General features: G+C 43.1%; 1 protein-coding gene across 2 annotated transcripts; it reads left to right on the top strand.

Annotated features, from left to right (window-relative positions):
- Window positions 1-11,430: 11,430 nt before the first annotated feature.
- On the top strand, window positions 11,431-16,042 carry LOC148508070 (uncharacterized). Of its 2 annotated transcripts, none has more exons than XM_088445227.1 (4): window positions 11,431-11,464; window positions 11,584-11,678; window positions 11,830-12,229; window positions 14,324-16,042. In XM_088445227.1, exons 1-4 carry the CDS (start codon window positions 11,431-11,433, stop codon window positions 15,535-15,537), a joined length of 1,743 nt encoding a protein of 580 aa, XP_088301353.1. In that variant the 3' UTR covers window positions 15,538-16,042. The 2 variants fall into 2 exon arrangements, with proteins under 2 accessions (XP_088301353.1, XP_088301352.1); XM_088445226.1 differs by having other exon boundaries at window positions 14,321-16,042.
- Window positions 16,043-23,521: the final 7,479 nt, after the last annotated feature.

Raw genomic sequence — 23,521 nt, 5'->3', positions numbered from 1 at the left:
GGGGGAGCAGCCTGTGGTGTCCTGTTATTAATATTGTACAGGGAGAGCACCCAGTGATGTCCTGTTATTAATATTGTACAGGGGGAGTAGACTGTGGTGTCCTGTTACTATTATACAGGAGGAGCAGCCTGTGGCATCTTGCTGTTGTTGTTACTATTATACAGGAGGAGAAGCCTCTGGTGTCCTGTTACTATTATTATACAGGGGGAACAGCCTGTGGTGTCCTTTTACTTTTGTTATACAGGGGGAGCAGCCTGTGGTGTCCTGTTACTATTATTATACAGGGGGAGCAGCCTGTGTTGTTGTTGTTGTTGTTATTATTATTATTATTATTATTATAAGACATGGGTGCAGCCTGTGGTGTCCTGTTTTTATTAATATTATACAGGGTTAGAAGCCTCTGGTGCCCTTTTATTATTATTATCATTATACAGGGGGAGCAGCCTGTGGTGTTCTGTTATTACTATTATTATACAGGGGGAGCAGCCTGTGGTGTCCTGTTACTATTGTTTTACAGGAGGAGGAGCCTGTGGTGTCCTGTTATTACTATTATTATACAGGGGGAGCAGCCTGTGGTGTCCTGTTATTAATATTGTACAGGGAGAGCACCCAGTGATGTCCTGTTATTAATATTGTACAGGGGGAGTAGACTGTGGTGTCCTGTTACTATTATACAGGAGGAGCAGCCTGTGGCATCTTGCTGTTGTTGTTACTATTATACAGGAGGAGAAGCCTCTGGTGTCCTGTTACTATTATTATACAGGGGGAACAGCCTGTGGTGTCCTTTTACTTTTGTTATACAGGGGGAGCAGCCTGTGGTGTCCTGTTACTATTATTATACAGGGGGAGCAGCCTGTGTTGTTGTTGTTGTTGTTGTTATTATTATTATTATAATACATGGGTGCAGCCTGTGGTGTCCTGTTTTTATTAATATTATACAGGGTTAGAAGCCTCTGGTGCCCTTTTATTATTATTATCATTATACAGGGGGAGCAGCCTGTGGTGTCCTGTTATTAATATTGTGCAGGGGGAGCACCCTGTGGTGTCCTCTTATTACTATTATTATACAAGGTAAGCAGCCTGTGGTGTCCTGTTATTAATATTGTACAGGAGGAGCAGCCTGTGGCATCTTGTTGTTATTATTATACAGGGGGAACAGCCTGTGGTGTCCTGTAACTTTTATTATTCAGGGGGAGCAGCCTGTGGTGTCCATTTATTACTATTATCATACAGGGGGAGCAGCATGTGGTGTCCTGTTACTATTATTATACAGGGGGAGCAGCCAGTTGTATCCTGTTAGTGCTATTATTTTACAGGGGGAGCAGCCTGTGATGTCCTGTTATTACTATTATACAGGGGGAGCAGCCTGTGGTGTCCTGTTACTATTATTATACAGGGGGAGCAGCCTGTGTTGTTGTTGTTGTTGTTGTTGTTATTATTATTATTATGACATGGGTGCAGCCTGTGGTGTCCTGTTTTTATTAATATTATACAGGGTTAGAAGCCTCTGGTGCCCTTTTATTATTATTATCATTATACAGGGGGAGCAGCCTGTGGTGTCCTGTTACTTTTATTATACAGGGGGAGCAGCCTGTGGTGTCCTGTTATTGCTATTATTATACAGGGGGAGCAGCCTGTTGTGTCCTGTTATTGCTATTATTATACAGGGGGAGCAGCCTGTAGTGTCCTGTTATTACTATTATTATACAGCTGTATCAGCCTGTTGTGTCCTGTTATTACTATTTTTGTACAGGGGGAGCAGCCTGTGGTGTCCTGTTACTTTTATTATACAGGGGGAGCAGCCTGTGGTGTCCTGTTATTGCTATTATTATACAGGGGGAGCAGCCTGTAGTGTCCTGTTATTACTATTATTATACAGCTGTATCAGCCTGTTGTATCCTGTTATTACTATTTTTGTACAGGGGGAGCAGCCTGTGGTGTCCTGTTACGTTTATTATACAAGGGGAGCAGCCTGTAGTGTCCTGCTATTATTATTATTGTTATTATTATTATTATTGTACAGGGGGAGCAGACTGTGGTGTCCTGTTATTAATATTGTACAGGGGGAGCAGCCTGTGTTGGCCTGTTACTATTATACAGGAGGAGCAGCCGGTGGTTTCCTATTATTATTATTATACAGGGGGAGCAGCCTGTGGTGTCCTGTTATTATTATTATTATTATTATTATTATTATATATGGGTGCAGCCTGTGGTGTCCTGTTTTTATTAATATTATACAGGGTTAGAAGCCTCTGGTGCCCTTTTATTATTATTATCATTATACAGGGGGAGCAGCCTGTGGTGTCCTGTTACTATTATTATACAGGGGGAGCAGCCTGTGGTGTCCTTTTACTAATATTATACAGGGGAGCAACTTGTGGTGTCCTGTTATTATACAGGAGAAGCAGCCTGTGGTGTCTTGTTGTTGTTATTATTATTATTATTATTATTATTATTATTATTATACAGAAGGAGCAGCCTGTGGTGTCCTATTATTATTATTATTATTATTATTAATAATATTATTATACAGGAGAAGCAACCTGTGGTGTCTTGTTATTATTATTATTATACAGAAGGAGCAGCCTGTGGTGTCCTATTATTATTATTAATAATATTATATAGAAGGAGCAGCCTGTGGTGTCTTTTTATTATTCTTATTATAATTATTATTATTATTATTTTTATACAGGAGAAGCAGCCTGTGTAGTTCTGTTATTATATAGGGGGGGAGAAGACTGTGGTGTCCTGTTAAATTTATTATACAGGGGGGTTAGCCTGTCTTTTCTTTTTAGTATCATTATACAGGGGGAGCAGCAGGTGGTGTCCTGTTGTTGTTGTTAATTTTTGTGTTATATACAGGAAAGCAGCCTGTGGTGTCCTGCTACAATTATTGTACAGGTGGAGCAGCCTGTGGTATCCTGTTATTATATAGCAGCAGATACAGAGTAATAGTAGCTCTAATGAGTTGTCAGAGAAAGAAATAACACATAATAGATATAACATGTATGTATGAGAAGTAGTCTGTATCCCGACAGTCAGAATCCTGATGTGCCCTATAATGTCTGCAGGATCTGGACAGGTCAAAATGCCGACAACTTCAAGCGGTGAGTGTTAGTGTTAGGCTGCAGGAGTGGAGGGTTAGGGTAACGGGGGGGAGGTTTATGGTAAGGCTGCGGGGGGAGAGGAGGTGGTTAGGGTTTGGCGGGGGGAGGGGGTGGTTAGAGATAGGCTGCAGGAGGGTTGGTTGGGGTTGGGGTTATGGTTAACCTTAGGGTACTTAATGAAAATTCCGACATTTTCACTGTCGGGATTCCGATGCCGGCATTCCGACCATTTGGATTTTGACCATCGGGATGTTCCCAACCCCGTATGTACGAGGGTTTTTCAATAAGTAAGGTAACAAGACCTATCACGTGTGTAATGTTCTCTATATCATTCTAATTTCCCACCAGGCCAGAGCAGGTAGCTCACTGCTTCCCCTCACATCCATTAGACTGCGCCTCGTATCAGTTATACTGTCCCAACATCAATTGTAAGATGGCGGGGCTGGCGGTAACATGGGCACACATTAAGGTGCATAGTGTGATCAGATTTCTGTGTATAAAGGGCACATCAGCAGCTGAAATTCATCACCAGGTTATTGGGATGTACGGTGATAGCGTCATGGTAACAGGTTTGGGTTTGGTGCCTTTGATAATGGCAGGATATATGTTCAAGATGAGAAGCCAAAAATATCCACTTACCTAACCGCATACAAGAGTTGTTACAGCGCTACAATTGGGAGGTACTGGACCATCCTCCCTACTGCCCTGACCTGGCACTAAGTCATTTCCATCTCTTTGGACCATGGAAGAAGTACCTTGGTCGAAGGCGATTCGCAGCCGATAGTGAGGTTCAGCATTCATCATATCCTGGCTTCAGGCCTTGAACAAATGCTTAGACAAGTACGGGGACTATGCAGATAAATAATCTGTACCAAGGCCATACTATTGATTATACGCATTTGTACAAGTTGACTACATTTACGCAATGAGAGGTCTTGTTACCTTATTTATTGAACCACCCTCACATATACCAGATGATACATAACAGGAGCTGGGGAAGGATGTGTGAGAATCACATAGACAGGCCATGTAACAAAGGGCTGCACTCCCTGAGCTGAGACTGTCTGTCTGTCTGTCTTGTTATCCTGAGCAATAGAGACTCTCTCAGAGACAGCCAGTGGCTGTGACAGTCCCCAGATCCTCAGAGTGTCAGTGATTATCCACCAGGACATATCTCACCCACCCTACGCTGCACACACACGGCCGGCAGGCTGGTCACACATGTAACATACATCTTTTTTTTTTTTTTAATTCAATAATTTTTATTTGCTTTCAAGAAAAAAACATAAACACAAACAATTGTACAAACAATAAAGAAAAAAAATGTAAGTGGTTACATCACATTAGACAATGTATGTGTGGTCTTTTACATAGAATGCATCCAATACTATAGGTCCAGCAGGGTATACTGCAACGAAATTACACATTTACATTTAGAGCACATAACTCGGGCACATTTTGTGTAACAAAATTGAGGCAATCGCACAGCTTCTGTACAAAGATATACATCGCAGATCATGTACATGTCACCATTATTGCGACTAAGTGGGTACGGGGAAATTAAGTAATACACACAATTATATCACATGGGTTAGCTACATCTGATCGTCTAGTCTCCACGAGTCTCCGTGCATATGTCGAGTCCTGCCATCTACCCCAAACAAGCCGGAATTTCTTCTCAGCCTTCCTAGCTAAATACACAAATTTCTCATGCGCCAAGGTCTCATTTACCAGTGCTATCCACTGTCCTATCGTTGGGCCTTCAGAAGCCAACCATGTTCTGGCTATACAAACCTTGGCTAACATACATAGGTTAATAACATATTGTGCAAAGTATTTATCTAATGTATCTTTTTCAATACTAGCTAGAGTGCACACCATTGGGGTTAGCATATCCCAGGGAACACCAGTGGACACCAGTATAGCATTAACCTCCTCCCAAAAGGAACTGACAGCAGAACATGACCATAATAAGTGCCAGAAGTTGCCACCGAGGGAATCACACTTTGGACATTTAGAATCAGATCTACCTCCGAATACAAACAAACGATCTGGTGTTAAATATATTCTATGCAGAAGGAACAACTGAATTTGTTGAAAGCGAATTGTTGAGTAGCCATCTTTGGACTACTCAGGGCCCCTTTCCACACGTCATCCGGCAATATTCCAAGGTCAACTTCCCATTTTTGTCTAATAGATGGTAAATCTGTAACATGATGTTCACGCATTAAAGCTGCATACATAACAGACACCAAGTGCCTTGGTCCAGCGGCTTGTAATAGAATTTTGACCGGGGAATCTCGGAACATTGGAGGAGCATCCACAAATTGTGCGTCTATGGCGTGTCGAAGCTGAAGATATCTATAAAAGTAATGTTTTGGGATATTAAACTCATGCTGCAGCTGTTCGAATGATTTAAACACCCCAGACATATATAATTGTCCTAACGCGTTCAACACCCATTTACCCCAGGCCTTATTAATTTGCAGTAAAGCCAGTTCCTCAAGCCCCCTAGTATTATGCAGGGGAGTATCAGGATCCCATCCCTGGCCCTGAAAAATCCGTGTGGCCTGCCTCCAAATCAAAACCGCTTGTCTAACCAATGGAGCTCTAACAGCCCTCAAGTTACTGCTGAGTAGTATATGAAGTGTAGTATGTCCCGGGGATTCCTGTCTCACCAGAAAAGTAGATAATTCATCTACCTCCAAAACCTGTGTCCATGTCTTCAACTGCGCCAATTGTGATGCATAATAATAAAATTTAAAATCAGGTAACGCCAATCCCCCAGCCTCCCGTGACCTAGTAAGTGTATTCAGCTGAATACGGGCTCTACGTTTAACCCAGATCAAAGAGGATAATAATCCATCTATTTGTATGAACACACTCTGAGGAAGATAATTTGGAGAGTGTTGCAACACATAAAGAAGTTTGGGTTGCAAAACCATTTTTACAAGGTTTACTCTGCCAGTAAGCGTTAAGGGCAATTTCCCCCAAGTGTTCACCCGGGATCTTAAATATTCTATTTGCGGCTTAATATTTAAGGACACATAATCACGAGGGTCATTAGATATCCATACACCTAAGTATTTGAAAGAGTCTACCCATTTTAGTGGGAGTGGTATAAGCGGAATAACTGGACACGCTCCTCTAATGGGAAGTATACATGATTTGTCCCAGTTTATTTTCAGACCCAAATATTTCCCAAAAGAATTAATAATTGCCAGGGCATTAGGCATGGAAGTATCATATTCTGAGACAAAGAGCAGGATATCATCAGCATATAGTACTATTTTAGCCGATCTAATTCCCGTGGAAAATCCCTGAACATCAGGGTTAGCCCTAATCAAGCAAGCCAGTGGCTCAATGGCCATGGCAAATAAAATAGGTGACAAGGGGCAGCCCTGTCGCGTACCCCTCGAGAGAGAGAGAGGGAAGGAGGATGAGGTAAATCCATTAATCGATACCCTGGCCATAGGCGCCGAGTACAACAATTTAATCCATTTAATGAACCCAGAGCCTATCCCAAAGCCACTCATTGTTTCCCATAAAAATGGCCACTCTACGGAGTCAAACGCCTTAGCGGCATCCAGTGACACAATTATTTTAGAAGAGGGGTCATTGTGCGAGATCTGCAATTGGGTAAAAAGGCGTCGATGATTAAGCGAAGTTGATTTTCCTGGCATAAATCCAGTCTGATCCGGATGTATCAGCTGGGCATTCACCTGGTTTAACCTGATGGCTAAGACTTTAGCTAGGATTTTGATGTCTGTGGGGAGGAGAGAAATAGGGCGATATGACTCCATCTGCTTAGGGTCTTTTCCCGGCTTTGGTAACACTACTATAAGGGCTTCCGACATGGATTGAGGGAGAGAATTACACTCATACAATTTATTGAATAGATCAAGCAAGCGAGGCACATAAAACTGGCTATGTTTTTTTATACAACTCCAAGGGAATTCCGTCTAACCCTGGGGCCTTTCCATCTGGGAAGGATCTTATAGCTATGTCAATTTCCTCTATAGTCAAAGGGGAATCCAGGAAATCCTTGGCCTCAGAGGACAACTCAGGAAGAACTATATTCTTAAGATAGTGACGTAATTCTACAATGTTTTATGACATACCAGAACTATATAGTTGCTGGTAGTATCTAACGAACTCCTGTGTGATATCCAGTGTTTGATTATAAATTATACCCCCTGAACCCACAATCTCTACTATAGTTGTTGGAGGGCGTTCCAATCTTGCCAAATTGGTCAAGTAACTACCAGGTCTATCACCTGTTGCATATCTAGAGTGCGAGTTGAATAAAAGTTTATAACGAGCCTTATCTGTCAAACTGTCGTTCCATGCCCTCTGCGCAGACAGCCAAGCAACCCTGGATGACTCTAATCCATCAGTGAGGTAGGTGAGCTCTAGTGATTGGCAAGAGACCTCCAACTCTAATTCCTTTTTTTTGTAGAAAGACCTTAAACCAGCAACTCGTTTAATCAAAGTCCCCCTAAGAAAAGATTTAAATGAGTCCCATAGTATCTGAACTGGAGCCGTATCATAATTGAGTTCAAAATATTCCTTCCACAATTCTTCCAGATCAGAACCCGCCCCCATACGAGTCAACCAGAATGAATTAAGTTTCCAAAATGATTGACCTCTTTGACATTCCAGATCTAAGCTAAGTGTCAGTGGAGAATGGTCCGAGATTCCCCTGGTCTCGTAACGCACAGACTTAATTCTTGGCAGCATATCTCGTGTGAGCAGCGCCAGGTCAATCCGGGAGAACGTGAGATGAGAATACGAAAAACAGGAAAACTGCCTTGTGGTAGGGTTTTTCGTCCTCCACGCATCGACCAAGCCCAACCCAGACACATAAGCCGAAAACCTGTTGCCATGTGGTGAAGGACTTTTAGAAACAGTACCCCTTCTATCCAAATCCTGATCTAGAACATTATTGAAATCCCCAACACAGATTGTAGACGTTCCCGGGAACAAGGCCATAAACTCTGCTACTTTCTTTAAAACTACTGAGGAATAAGTCGATCTGCACCGATTCCAGTATAAAAGGGACCGATTTGCGGATCAGAATGGAGACCCCCCTAGAAGCGGACGTATGTGATGCATGGTAGGCCCAGCCCACCCACGGTTTTTTAAGGGAGAGCAGTTTCCCACCTACCAGGTGTGTCTCCATAAGGCAAACTATATCCGCTCCATAATTTTTAAGTTGTCTCAGCACTAAGGAACGTTTTATTTTGTCATTAAGACCTCGTACGTTTCAAGTGAGAACGCTGATATTAGCTTGCATCATAATATTCCAGTTAGTATAGCATCTCTACCCAAAATGTGCATCCAAGGAGCAATCCCGTATAGACCCACAGTATACGCATATCTTGGACCGGACATACAACAGTGCAGTATATAATAATTTGAGACCATGTAAAAAAATTAAAGGAAAAAATAGTAAAACAATAAAACTGCAACCCCCATCCCTTCTTTCCCCCCTCCCTGTATACCCAACCCCAACTGTGGCATACCTATTCCCACTCCCTTCCCTCAACCAGTAAACGACAGAAAATTAAGTTCACCAAATGAGCATATAAGGAAAAAAAATTATCCCGTATGCAGGGTGAGGCAAAGTATATAATGACCCCTAAACACAGGGAACCCTCCAGTATTTCACACCCCGGGAATAAAAAATGAGAACAGGATACTGTCCTAACCTAAAATAAAATATTGTCAGGCTAAGGAGCTTGGATACTGTGCAAATATGTAAGGAAATGATCATTATATCAATCAAGCTATACCATCGCACAGCAATTAAAACAACAATATGCATAAACGCAAAGGAAAAACATTAGATTATGATGGCAGTCACATATATGACATAGTTACGTGCTATGCAAAATAGGAGCATCAAACCATGTTCAGTCATTTACTAGCGGCCTCCTGGCCGGGGCACGACGATCCAACCACAAGACAGCCTCTCTCGGGGTGAAGAAGAATTTTGTTTCGCCATCCGCAACCACTCGTAATTTAGAAGGGAACAGCATGGCGTATGGAAGATTGAGATCTCGCAGACGACGTTTGACTGAAGAAAACTGTGCCCTTTCTTTTTGAACCTCAACTGAGAAATCAGGGAACACCGAAATCCATGAGCCATTACGTTCCATAGGACCTTTAGTGCGAGCCAATCTTATCACAGCGTCCCGATCCTGATAGTGTAGGAATTTGGCAATAAAAGTACGCGGGGGTGCTCCAGGAGGAAGCGCTGTGGTCGGCACACGGTGAGCCCGCTCAACTGCAAAGTGTGAGGTAAAGGCCTCCTGGCCATATGTTTCCAGCAGCCACTTCTCCAAAAATTCCTCCGGATTCGAGCCCTCCTCTTTTTCTGGTAGCCCCACAAATCTGACGTTATTACGCCGAAGGCACCCCTCCATATCCGACATCTTCTTATGCACCGTAGCCATCTGAGAATCCAGAGCAGCCACCTTCTCTTTTAGTGGAGATACCGTATCCTCAAGCGTAGAAGTACGTGTTTCCACCTCTCCCACGAACTCTCTGTAAATTATGGTGCACTATAGATAGGTCAGACTGCACCTCTCCAATTTTATCAGCAAGCCTCTTCTCACTTGCCTCGACCGCATCCAGTACTCTCTGCAAAGTAGCCGCAGAGGAGTCCTCTGCTATGTTATCAACAAGAGGGGACGCAGGAGGAGAACCGACATCCCGTTCTTCTCGCGGCGGAGGCTGTGGCGTCGACGAACGAGAAAATCGCTCCAGCTTTGCAGCTGCAGCAGCATGATGAGTTTTCCCAATAATTGAGTTGATGAGGCAGTATAGAAATATATAAAGTAAATAAATAGCAGGAGCAGTACCAGCCTGATTGTAACAGAAGAGGCCACAGATTCAATACACTGACCAGAAGTAAAAATGGCCGCCAGCTGCACTTCCAGCGTTTAGAAGAGAAACCCAGGCAGGGAATCGGGACATCGGCAAGGGCATCCAGCAGGGGTATGTTGTGTGGGTGACAGGGCCAGCGCTGAGAGAGCCGAACATGCAGGGCTATGCTGTGTGTTATAGCGACGCACAGAGCCACGGGACCCGCCGCGGCTACTGCACCCTACGAGATGCTGTCTCTAATAAGGCTCAGGAGGCTGCCGCAAGCTCCAGGACCAGGCGCGACAGGTACACCAGGACCTCCGACATCCGCCTTGTTGTACTACGTCCCCGGGGTGTTGTATCAGGAGGTAGAACAAGATATATTTACTGGAGAGCACACGACTGCGTGTGCTACTCCATGGATGCCTAGGCCACGCCCTGTAACATACATCTTAGGTGCGGTCATTAGTCATTTCATCATTTGTGCAGAGTGACTGATGGAAATTCTGTATTGCTTAATCCTTTGTTTGTCCCTGGGGCTGCCTGCTGTCCTATCCCTGTGTTATTAACCTGTTCCCTTTCCCCTCCCCTGTGTTACTGCCACTTCTGTACAGCTGTTACACCCTCGGTAGTGTGCTGACATGACTGTGGAGGTGAGGGGATCTGGGAGTGTATGCAGTGATAATAGGTGTCTCCCTAATACACAGGATTACACAGTAGTGAGGAAGATATCCAGTGAGACACCCAGCAGCCATCCCCATGTGTCAGGAGGACTGAGCAGGACCCAGAGCCTCATCACGGTGCCTCCACCTCACTCACTGCTACATGAGAGACACAATGACCAGAAGATCCTGGAACTCGCAAGAAAGATCATTCTGCTGCTGACTGGAGAGGTGACTGCTGGGAATGTGACATTATACAGTAACACCAGGGGATGTGTCTGGGTGATGACTGGAGAGGTGACTGCTGGGAATGGGACATTATACAGTAACACCAGGGGATGTGTCTGGGTGATGACTGGAGAGGTGACTGCTGGGAATGGGACGTTATACAGTAACACCAAGGGATGTGTCTGGGTGATGACTGGAGAGGTGACTGCTGGGAATGGGACATTATACAGTAACACCAGGGGATGTGTCTGGGTGATGACTGGAGAGGTGACTGCTGGGAATAGGACATTATACAGTAACACCAGGGGATGTGTCTGGGTGATGACTGGAGAGGTGACTGCTGGGAATGGGACGTTATACAGTAACACCAGGGGATGTGTCTGGTGATGACTGGAGAGGTGACTGCTGGGAATGGGACATTATACAGTAACACCAGGGGATGTGTCTGGGTGATGACTGTATCATTGTGTGTGTCAGGTTCCTATAAGGTGTTAGGATGTCACTGTCTATGTCTCCATGCAGGAGGGGGAGTATATAGAGAAACAAGTCTGTACATGGACGTAATGATGGAGAATCACTGGCCCCTCACATCACTGGGTAAGAGGATAATGTCATTTATTGTACAGGGGAGAGCAGGTATGGGAGCCTCCTATATACACACATCACCTGATAATCACATATATACAATGTACACAGTCACTGTGTGTCGCCTACAGATGGACCCAGTAACAGAATTACCCCAGAGAGATGTACCCATCCTTATTCACAGGATTGTACAGAGGAGAATCACAGGACTCCACGGGAGCATCAGGTAGATGGGATTTAGGGTCTCACCAATATACCACAGTGACTGTCACTATATGATCTGTAGAGAAGCTGTGTGTGTCTTATACACTGATATTATACTGTGTAATCCCTATTAACAAAATCCAACATTATTAAAAAAAACAATTTCTGTTTAGTGTGCAGCACTGATTACTGTTAAGATAGAAGATATAAAGGGAGAAGAAGAAACATATGTGACAGATAATAAGGCAGACGATATAAAGGGAGAAGAAGAAACCTATGTGACTGATATGAAGGCAGAAGATATAGAGGGAAAAGAAGAGACATATGTGACTGATAAAAAGGCAGTAGATATAGAGGGAGAAGAAGAGACATATGTGACTTATATGAAGACAGAAGATATAGAGGGAGAAGAAGAGATGTACGTGGCTGATATGAAGGAAGAAGATACAGAGGGAAAAGAAGAGACTTATGTGACTGATAATAAGGCACAAAAAAGATATATAGAGGGAGAAGAGACGTATATGAGGGGTGACCAGCAGTGTAAGGAGGAGGAAATCCCTACAGATAGCACAGGTGAGTAATAAAGACTTATTACAGAAAGAAGTCACATATTCTCCTTGTTGTGTCACTACAGCAATCTCTTATCCTACACCCTCCTCTGTCAGTGCAAACTAATGAGGGGAATGTATCTGTCCAGTGGAGGAGTCAGGAGCCATCTGCCATTATTATACTCCTCCTGTGTGTTACCAGCCCATAAATCTGGCCAGTCTCCTCCCCACACTCTCTGGTGTATCTCATACATAGGAGCCATCAGCCCCTGATCTCCTCCTCACATCATATCACTGTGTGTTACCAGACCAGAAATCTGACCAGTCTCCTCCCCACACTCTGGTGTATCTCATACATCAGGAGCCATCAGCCCCTATTCTACTCCTGCTCTCCCCCTCACATCATGTCACTGTGTGTTACCAGCCCAGAGATCTGACCAGTCTCCTCCCCACACTCTCTGGTGGATCTCATACATCATTGCAAAGGATGTAGCTATACTAAATAAATCACTGGTCAATGTGATGAATAATATTATGTGATTGTCAACATACTGTGTACTACCCATCACACACAACCACACACCCGTCATTGCACAATTGCTCCTCCACTTTCTTTGGTTGGCTTCTCTGTACTGTTACACTTTTATCTGTTGACCAGGCTCTGTATATTGCTCTGCCCTCCTGCTGTCTTCCTCTTCCTGCTGTTATTTATCTGTGCCCTGCACCATTCCCCTATCCTATCCTGTCCTGGTTCCTCCCCTGCTCTATGCCATTCCCCTATCCTGTCTTGCCTCCCCCGCTCTGTGCCCTGCGCCATTCCCTTACCCTGTCCTGCTGCCTCCCCCACTTGGTTCTGTGTGCCATTCCCCTACCCTGTCCTGCTGCCTCCCCTGCTCTGTACCATTCCCCTACTCTGTCCTGCCTCCCCCGCTCTGTGCCCTGTGCCATTCCCCTACCCTGTCCTGCTGCCTCCCCTGTTCTGTGCCCTTCTCTATTCCCCTACCCTGTCCTGCTGCCTCCCCCGCTCTGTACCCTTCTCTATTCCCCTACCCTGTACTGCTGTCTCTCCTGCTCTGTGCCATTCCCCTACCCTGTCCTGCCTCCCCTGCTCTGTACCATTCCCCTACTCTGTCCTGCCTCCCCCGCTCTGTGCCCTGCACCATTCCCCTACCCTGTACTGCTGTCTCTCCTGCTCTGTGCCATTCCCCTACCCTGTCCTGCTGCCTCCCCCACTCTTTGCCCTGCGCCATTCCCCTACCCTGTCCTGCTGCCTCCACTGCTCTATACCATTCCCCTACCCTGTCCTGCTGTGTCCCCCACTCTGTCCCATTCCCCTCTCCTACTGCCTCCTCTGGTTTGTGCCTTTCCCCTACCCTATCCTGCTGCCTCCCCTGCTCTGTGCCCTTGGACATCCCTCTGCTCTGTGCCACCATCATTCTGTGGTGCTCTGTCCTATCGCTCGCCTACCTTCTCAGCGTTCACCTACAGTGACTTATTACCCTAATTAAGTAGCATGACTCTGGTGGGGAGGACCATATAGAGGCTGCTTTTGCTATATATATTCCCACCTGGAGAACTTTGAGTAGTGTGGACGCAGTTTTAGTAATTTAGCCCTCAAATTTCCTGGGTTTATGTGTGAGGGAGGTCTAGTTGGATATTGTGGTTCACCAAGATCACTGGCTGAGATTGTCCTTGTGGCTGGATCTATGACTTGTGCAGATAATGTGCTTGTGCCATTTTATGTGTTCAATGAGAGTCCTGTTTGTTGTTGGTTCATTTGTTAATGTAATAATGTGGTCATCGTTTGTACCTGCAAATTAAACATCAAATTAACCAGCTAAACCTCTTCATTTATAATAATATGGTGGTGTAGTGGGGTTAGGATTGCTGCCTCACAGTACTAAGTTCATGAGTTTAATTTTCAACCAAAGTGATGTGTGGAGTTTGTATGTATTTCCTGCAAAAATCATACTGGTAGGTTAATTTTGTGTACTAGTAGATATGGTTGTGAATATAGATTGTAAGCCAATTGGCCAAATATTCTCTGTAAAGCACTGTGAAATGTGTGAGCTTTATGAAGAACTCTGAATAATAATACAGGTTTTTGTATTCCCAGCAGATGGATGCACAAGCAGGAATGACTTGGAGGGAGATCTCATCTTGTCTACAGATATTAAAACAAAATATAACATCACACAGGAATCTCCTGGAGATAATCCCGTTACACGAAATATACATCCAGTAGCTCACAGTGCAGCTATGTCATCTGATCCTTCTAATTGTGACCAATGTTCTTCTGATACCTCAGCTTTTGTTAAACATAGTGCAGCTCATACACCTGATAAACCATTTACATGTTCTCAGTGTGGGAAATGTTTTACACTGAAATCAAATCTTGTAACACATCAAAGAAGTCACACAGGTGAGAAGCCATTTCCATGTTCTGAGTGTGGGAAATGTTTCACTTATAAATCAAAGCTTGTTACACATCAGAGCCATCACACAGGTGAGAAGCCATTTTCTTGTTCAGAGTGTGGGAAATGTTTTACACAGAAATCAGGTCTTGTTACACATCAGAGAAGTCACACAGGTGATAAGCCATTTCAATGCTCTGAGTGTGGGAAATGTTTTGTTTCTAAATCAAAGGTTGTTACACATCAGAGCCATCACACAGGTGAGAAGCCATTTTCATGTTCTGAGTGTGAAAAATATTTTACACAGAAATCAGCTCTTGTAACACATCAGAGAAGTCACACAGGTGAGAAACCATTTACATGTTCTGAGTGTGGGAAACGTTTTACACGTAAATCAGGTCTGGTTATACATCAGAGATGTCACACAGGTGAGAGGCCATTTCCATGCTCTGAGTGTGGGAAATGTTTTACACAGAAATCAGATCTTGTTACACATCAGAGACGTCACACAGGTGAGAAACCATATACATGCTCTGAGTGTGGGAAATGTTTTACTGATAAATCACATCTTGTTAAACATCAGAGAAGTCACACAGGTGAGAAACCATTTCCATGTTCTGAGTGTGGGAAATGTTTTACACAGAAATCAGATCTTGTTACACATCAGAGACATCACACAGGTGAGAAACCATTTCCATGCTCTGAATGTGGGAAATGTTTTACACAGAAAGCAGATCTTCATCTACATGAGAGACGTCACAGAGATGAGCGGCCATTTACATGCTCTGAGTGTGGGAAATGTTTTACATATAAATCGGCTCTAGATATACATAAGAGAAGCCATTTCCATGCTCAGAGTGTGGGAAAATGTTATACACAGAATGATCATCTTGTTTCATATCGGAGATCACGAAGGTAAGAAACCAGTTCCATGCTCTGAGTGTGGGAAATGTTTTACATAGAAGGCACATATTGGTATATATCAGCTATCACACAAGAGAAATCATTTCTATACGCTGATACAAAACAGGGCTGTAGCAACACTCCAGTCACACAGTATTTTAAAATTTGAAGTTATCTATCTGCACATAATTGGGATGTGTGTCATTACTATAAAAAGAGGAGGGATGTACAGCGCTAGGGAAATCTAAACAATAATATAGAGCTTTATATATGTGCAATTAATAATTTATACTATTTAATTTGAACTCTCCCAGGGGCACCATCTATGCCATCAGGGGGTTATCTGGATGTTCTAACTGAATTCGATCCACTCAGATGGTTAGAATGAATCAGTAGAACTGACCACTTTTTCCTGATATCTCATATCGCTATCCAAACTATTTTAGTGGGTTAAACAGTTAAATCTTGTATCCTGTAATTGTGATTCTGGAGGAAAGAATGCAATAAAAGAAGTTACTGCAGCCTGGCATCTCTACAAAAGGATTTTTATTTATTAGATAAAATTGCTGTCTAATAATTTTAAGAATAGTTGAAGTGCAATAAGCATCAAGTCAATCATATAAGCTGAAAACAAATTGATGCAGTATCGTGAAAAAACAGATGAAATATATAGTGATATTATATAAGGCCGGTTGTATGTGTAAAGGGGGGTATCCACTAGGCGATATATGCAGGCGATTGCACGATAACGACTTGCAAATCGCGCATGCATCGGTCGGGTTTAGGTCGGAAACAACCAGTGATGTGCACTCCCGCTGGTTATTTCCGACATCTATCATCGCCTGTACATGCAGGTCAACCTGATGATCCAGTCAGGTTCAGCATGTGCGGGGACGATGGATGTGCCTGGACTGAACAAGTGGCCGTCCGGCAGATGAAGATCCTGAAGGCACCTGTTAAGTATCCTTAACCCTCCCCTCCCCCCCCCTAACCCTCCCTTAGGGGTGCCTAACCCTAAGCTCCCCCCAGCGGTGCCTAAAACTAACACCCCATCCCCGCTCCCTAAACCTAGCCCCCCTTTCCCCTAGCCTAATCCTAACACTCCCAGGTGGGGTGCCTAGTCCTAAATCCCCCCGGGAATCCCTAAACCTAACCCCTTCCCCGCAGCTAACAGGTCTTGACACCATGCTTACCTACGTTCAATATGTGAAGCGTCGGGAATTCGGCGTGGGGCTGATGATAGGCGTTGGTATTTCGATGCCCTATCATTAGTCCCATGCCAGGATTTCACAGTCGGGAAGCTGGTGGTCGGCATTTCGAGCGCCGGCTTCCTGACTACATACCGCTGCCGGCTAATGGTGATCGTATTCAGTGTCAGTACAATCCCCGGACATCTGCATTATTAATGCTGTAAGGAAGCGTGTGACCGCAGCTGCTAGATAGGAATTCATTGCGCAACTAAACGGCAACATGAGAAATTTACACTTCACGTAATACAGTAAAACAACGGTATAATTCCTAGATGTGGATGTACATATACAAGAAGGAAGGATACAAAGACCCACTACAAAAAAGTAGACATGAACCGTTTTATCCTGGCAAACGGAGCATCATCCACAGTGGTTGGACAACATTCCACCGGGTCAGTTTATCCGTATAAGAAGAAATTTTTCCAAGGTAGATAACTTCAAGAAGCAAACAGAAGATTTAAAGAAACAACTAATGGAAAAGAAATATATAAAAGAGCAATAATATAGACAGCTTATGAAGAAGTCCATAACAATAAAAGAGAAACATTGCTACAATATAAAAACAAAGGAACAAGAAATGCTGTAAACAAATCAGAATGTGAATACAACACGGAATCTCGCAGCATCAAAAAAATATGAAATAAACACTGGAACATACAACTGAAGGATTAGACACTTAAAGCAATTCTACCGCCGAGACTCGGTAATACTCGGAAAGGCTCCTGTTATCGGGGAACAACTGGTTCACAATCACATAAAACCAGGAAACTTCTAACAAACGTCAGTCACTGCCCTATAGAAAACAAGGGGCTTCTTTTACTGTGGTAAATGTAAAATAACAACATAACCAGTGACACTGTTTAAATCTAACAAGAGAGAACTTTAGCATCCAACACTTCATGACATGTGACACAAAGGGCCAGTGCCGGATTATAGGCAGGGCAACAGGGGCGGTCATCCTGGGGCCTTCACACACTGTCCCCGGCCGCATACCCTAGATGATCCTTTTTTTTTCTTCTTTTAATGGAGCCGCCTGTAGCGGTCTGCGATTAAGCCCCGCCCCTCCCAGCATATGGCTCCGCCCCTTTTAAATGACCCATGAATTGCGCTGTTTTCTGCTGCTGTCTCTGAAATCAGGTAAGCAGTAATGTACGTGTGTGTGTATTAACGATACTGAAATAGAACCTCTATACACTCCTTCCTATACCTTCTAATATCCTGCCTATACCTTCTAATATCCTGCCTATACCTTCTAAGGATGACGCTAATTTGCGTACGCAGTCATACAGTAAATAAAGACTTCAGACCTAGAATCTGTGGTTCCAAAGCACAAAGTATTATTCAAGTAAAAGTACAGCAGTTACACGCTTTTGATCCAAACACAATTTAGCGCAAAGGAATTATACAGACCCAAGTACAGTATACATACGCAGTGCTTCTGGTCCAGATGTAGGCATCAGCAAGAAACCCATCGTCAATCAGCATTCAGCAAGAAGACCAAGGCCCAGTGTTGGAGCACACGTATTTATACCCCCCAGAAATAGACAACACAATAGAGAAGTTTGTTGCTGATGTCATTAGTCCCTCAAGGTGGATGCATCTGTTACAGAGCATTTAACAGGTTAACTCAAATAGACACAACCCAGCCTCCAACAACTGGGGGTCTCGGGTTTCCCGCCTCATGCAACATCCTAACAGTTGTTCATATAATATACATTTTGTTGCTTGAAGTCTCTGCGGTCCATAAGTTGAGAATGCATGATGCGATCTCCACACCGATAATACCGGAATTCTGTTAAAAGAGTACGCTTCAGAACAATACCAAACACGGCTTACTTATCATGTATAAAACCTTAATTACCAAATAATCTTTATTTCACAGCATTTATACTAACTGAACAAACTTAAATCTTATACCTTAAAGCTTATTAAACCTTTTATGTGAATATGTAATGTGTAAGTATGCGGGGTGTGATGTAAAGACGCTAGTTAACTTGGGGCAGATGCATGCGCATGAAGCTAACAGCGTTTTCATACAGGATCTTATGCATTCGCTAATATGCGATTAGTTACCAGCGCAATTGTGCGTTTTAATGTGTGTATGAGAAATGGTGCACTTAAATCTCACTTAAACTAAGTGAACACCTAGCAGTGTGGAATGCTGAGCCTTATAGTTCCACACACCCCCCTCTCTCAGCAGCCCCCACCCTTCCCAGGCTCAAAAGTAAAGTCCTTTGTTCTTCCAGGTTCTTGTGTAAATGCAAATTAGCACAGCTACAAGACCCAAACCTCAGATAACACTCTTGGCTTTGAAGGTATTTTATTGTAGGAAGCCTGCTAATGTAAGGTGTGTATTCGAGCAGGGCCACCTGGAGTGAGAGCAGACGTTATATCCAGGAAGCTTGTCTACACAGGCTAGTTGTCACGTGGCCATTTGCTCTGTTGTTGCTAATGCAATCCAATTTTGAAAATATATCCTTTAGGGGAATTATAATAATATACGCTTTATCCAGAGCACCCAAACTACGTAAAGTCATGAAATGGGCTTTTGGTGAATCGCCGTAACTTATGGCGATGGTCACAGATGCAATCGCATGATGCTAATAGTAATATCGCCACATGTACTAAAGTGTGAGTTTATCTAAAATGGCGCATAGGCGGCCATTCGTAAAATGGCGTCTTGCGATCTCATTTTCAAGATGGCGTCTTGCGGCCAGTCGCAAGATGGTGTCGCTGCGATTCAATTTTAAACTGATCTTGTCTCAGCCAATAATCCAGCTTCGACAGTATGTATACATGTGCATATGTGTGTGTGTGTATATATATATATATATATATGTGTATATATATATATATAAACGGAGAAGATAGAATACATTATTATTATATTAAATATCGGGACCACTCTCCACAGTAATAACTGACCACATCGTTGTTATATAGGGGTTACATTTTATGTATATCAGTCACACACTGAGAAGATAAAATACATTATTATTATATTAAATATCGGGACCACTCTCCGCAGTAATAACTGACCACATCGTTGTTATATAGGGGTTACATTTTATGTATATCAGTCATACACTAAGAAGATAAAATACATTATTATTTTTGAAAATAGATATTATTATGAAAACTTGTGGGTAGAATCCAGCTGTTTGCTGCTTTGGAGTGGTGGAATAATGGTGACACACAAAGTATTCCTTGATAGCTTTCTTTTAGTTTAATAACTGCATAAATTATAATATATTTACCTCTTTTGGGGAGATTATTTTGGCCTTTTTGGAGAAATAAGGAAACTAATGGTATTTTCTTGAACTAAAACTAGGTAATAATAATGTGGGTTCTGCATAAATAATACAGAGGAGAGAGACAATTATTGTCGACACCACTACAAATCTACACTGCAAGGGTCGGGAATAAAGGCTTCAATGATCTTGCTGTTGCCTCTTAACAACACTTCAAGATCTATCCCACAGATGTTCATAGACGATGGAGCATGTTCAATTAGCCGCAGGGTTTTCCCTGCGACTGATTGCCGTCCAAAATCCCCGCGGCATGGGGAAAAGCTTTTCAATTAAATAGCCTTTTTCCCGCGTTGTAAAATCGGGACTCTCGTGTAAACACACTGGACCTCATTCAGAGTCGGTCGTAGCGACCGCACGGTCGTATGCCACCAAACTGCGCATGCGTAAAGTTCGCAATGCGTGTGCGCAAACTAGCCGCTACGATCAGAAATTTCTCTCTCCTTGAACACAGCCAGGTAGGTAGTTTGAGTGACAGATTGAGGTGTTTGTGGGTGGTAACAGGGGAAGGTGCTTGAAAACTGGGGAGTGGAGATCCGAACGCAGGCGTGCCTAATTATGCGAACGGCGTTTTATGGGAGTGCATAATTAACAAAGTAGCGTCATGGCACACGTGACATGGGAGGTTTGTACACTGACATGATCGTAGAGCTTAAGAGAGGGTATGGTCAACCTTAAGCTCTAAGACCAGTTCCGATGGTTCCCGATGGTCTCGATTAATCCTTATATGCCCGGAGATGACGTGTGATGCGTACGAGAAGGGGGCGCATTCTTCTGTCTTCCGGCCGCTTCCTCCCCTTGGTCGGCCAGCTACCGATCCGATTTTAGGGACGCAACATGCGAGTGCATCATTTGCACATCCGGCCCCTTTTCCCGTACGACCGTGCGGCCGCAACGACCGACTCTGAATGAGGTCCACTGATTCCGTGTAAACAATGTTTTTTTCTCTCCATGTGCGAGGTTGTTTGTTGTTTTTATGAGGATTTTACCTCGCACCTCCATGAGCTGCGAGGTAAAGTCTGACTGCGGGGTCTCAGGGTTTTGCACGCGAGGAATCCATGGTAATTGAATTGCTACGGCGCGGCTAATATGCCCCTATATGAGAAAATTTGTATAGTGTTGAAGAGTGGCGCTGCCAAGGTGGTCATTGGTGAGGGTACATAAACTATGTGATGTATATTATGGTGATACAGATAATGACTGTAACTGTATATTCCTTATATATATTACTCATCCCGAGGTCATTATTCTCCATTTCTCTCCCATGGATGGATTATACTGATCAGCGTCTGCTCATCACTGATACATGTAATATATAATAGGATCCAGCAATGTGTAGTGTTTTATGCTGATCACAGTAAACTCAGTTGTTCATTTGGGGTATTGTACAGGTGATGTGTACCACCGCCAACGTGCAAATTATAATGCGTACCCCGACTCACTCACATATAAAGGTATCTTTAGCTGGTATAAGTAATGTTACTGGTATTAGCAGTCAGTGATGATGACGTACCTCACTTACACTGACAGAAATGACACCAAACATGTATGTGTGTCTATGCAAATGGGAGATGGAAACCACATGTGTACCATACTCACCACTATGCATACTCTGCCTCTCATATACAGGTATCATTAGCTGGTATAAGTAATGTTACTGGTATTTGCAGTCAGTGATGATGGAGTACCTCACTTACACTGACAGAAATGACACCAAACATGTATGTGTGTCTATACAAATGGGAGATGGAAATCACATGTGTACCATACTCCCCACTATGCATACTCTGCCTCTCATATAAAGGAATCATTAGGTGGTATAAGTAATGTGACTGGTATTAGCAGTCAATGATAATGGCATACCTCATTTACACTGACAGTAGTGAGACCAAACATGTATGGGTGTCTATGCAAATGGGAGATGGAAATCACATGTGTACCATACTCACCACTATGCATACTCTGCCTCTCATATAAAGTTTTCTTTTTGTAGAACCAATAGATTTACTCTATGTTTCTAAACAGGTTTTTATTAAAACAAGGGTAATATTAAAGTGCATGGATATGCCTGACAGTATATATATATATATATATATATATATACATACACTCAAACAAAATGTATTACCCAGTAGGTGACATACAGGTGACTCAGTGATGCTGTTAGGAATCACTAATAGTATCAAGAAACTAGATGGTGCAAACATGGGTCTTACCTCCTTCCAGGGTATCTGAAGCAGCTCCGTTGGGCAGTACCTCCTACACCCAATGCGTTTCCAGATATTATCTCTTTATTATGGCTTGGAGGTTACCTTCCACACTGCTGACTTTATAGTAACTGTTTTCTCTTTAAAATGGTGTCACTTCCGGTTCCATTGCTGCAGAGTCTTAATGTGTAAAATAAGCATCTTTAGGGGAGTGGGACAGTAGTGGCTCGTATCATAGGGCCCGTCTCCTGAATAAAAGGGATCTGGGGATCTTCAAGGTAATAAAAACCCTGAGTGGGTTGGTGGAAGTGATGTCACCATGATCCCGGAAATGAATAGGTCTGATATCGGAGGCACCAGGGAATTGTGTGATATGAACTTTTCTCTTGTGCCTGAGAATTAGGTCTGGCCGCCATCTATAGTGCGCTTTGTGTTTAAAAAAAACTCAGGTGGGCTGGAATGGGTGTGAATTGTTTTCCAGGGATCATGGGAAATGTAGTTCAATGGGCCATTTCTTTTAGGATCATGTTAAAATTAGTTCCAAGAGACAACTGACGTATCTTATTCTATAATAAAATAGGCTAGACATGTATACATTATATTAACAAGTATTAGAGTAGTGTTAAAAAAACGGTATTATCTAAAAAAAGAACCATGTAATGTGGTACATGGAAGGTGTGCCTAGTGATGGTACCTACTAAAGAATAATGTGATAGGTAGAACAAAACTTGGTACATAAATGAATATATTACCTGTAACACAGTAGCAGCTATATATAATGTACAATGCCCGTGCAAGAAAAATTATATTGGAAAAATGAGACGACCACTGAAAAAGAGGACATTGGAACTCCTGAGGAACATACACAATGCCAAACGTGACCAACAACTGATGAGGCCACTAACACCAGGGGATAGACATTTTATACTATACCACAAACGTTACCCTAATGGACTGACAGCATTTGGCATTAGAGGGGGAGATATCGATGGGGAACTTTTATGACAGGAAACAAGACTCATATTTGTAATGACACCTGGGCACCAGTGGGCCTAAATGAGGAGAACAATTATAATGCATTTCTCAAGCAATCCTGGGGATTTAAATCAATTATTTCTAAAACAACTAAAATATATTTCACAAACAATCCTATTAGTTCAGAACACACACACCTTATTATTATTATTATCCTTTATATGGCGCCACAAGTGTTCCGCAGCGCCGTACATAGAACT

The sequence above is a fragment of the Taudactylus pleione genome, unplaced genomic scaffold (genome assembly GCF_031769625.1).
Source record: "Taudactylus pleione unplaced genomic scaffold, aTauple2 ptg000377l, whole genome shotgun sequence".
Classification (NCBI taxonomy): domain Eukaryota; kingdom Metazoa; phylum Chordata; class Amphibia; order Anura; family Myobatrachidae; genus Taudactylus; species Taudactylus pleione.
The sequence above is the reverse complement of the archived record's forward strand: the minus strand, read 5'-3'. Positions and strand labels throughout refer to the sequence as shown.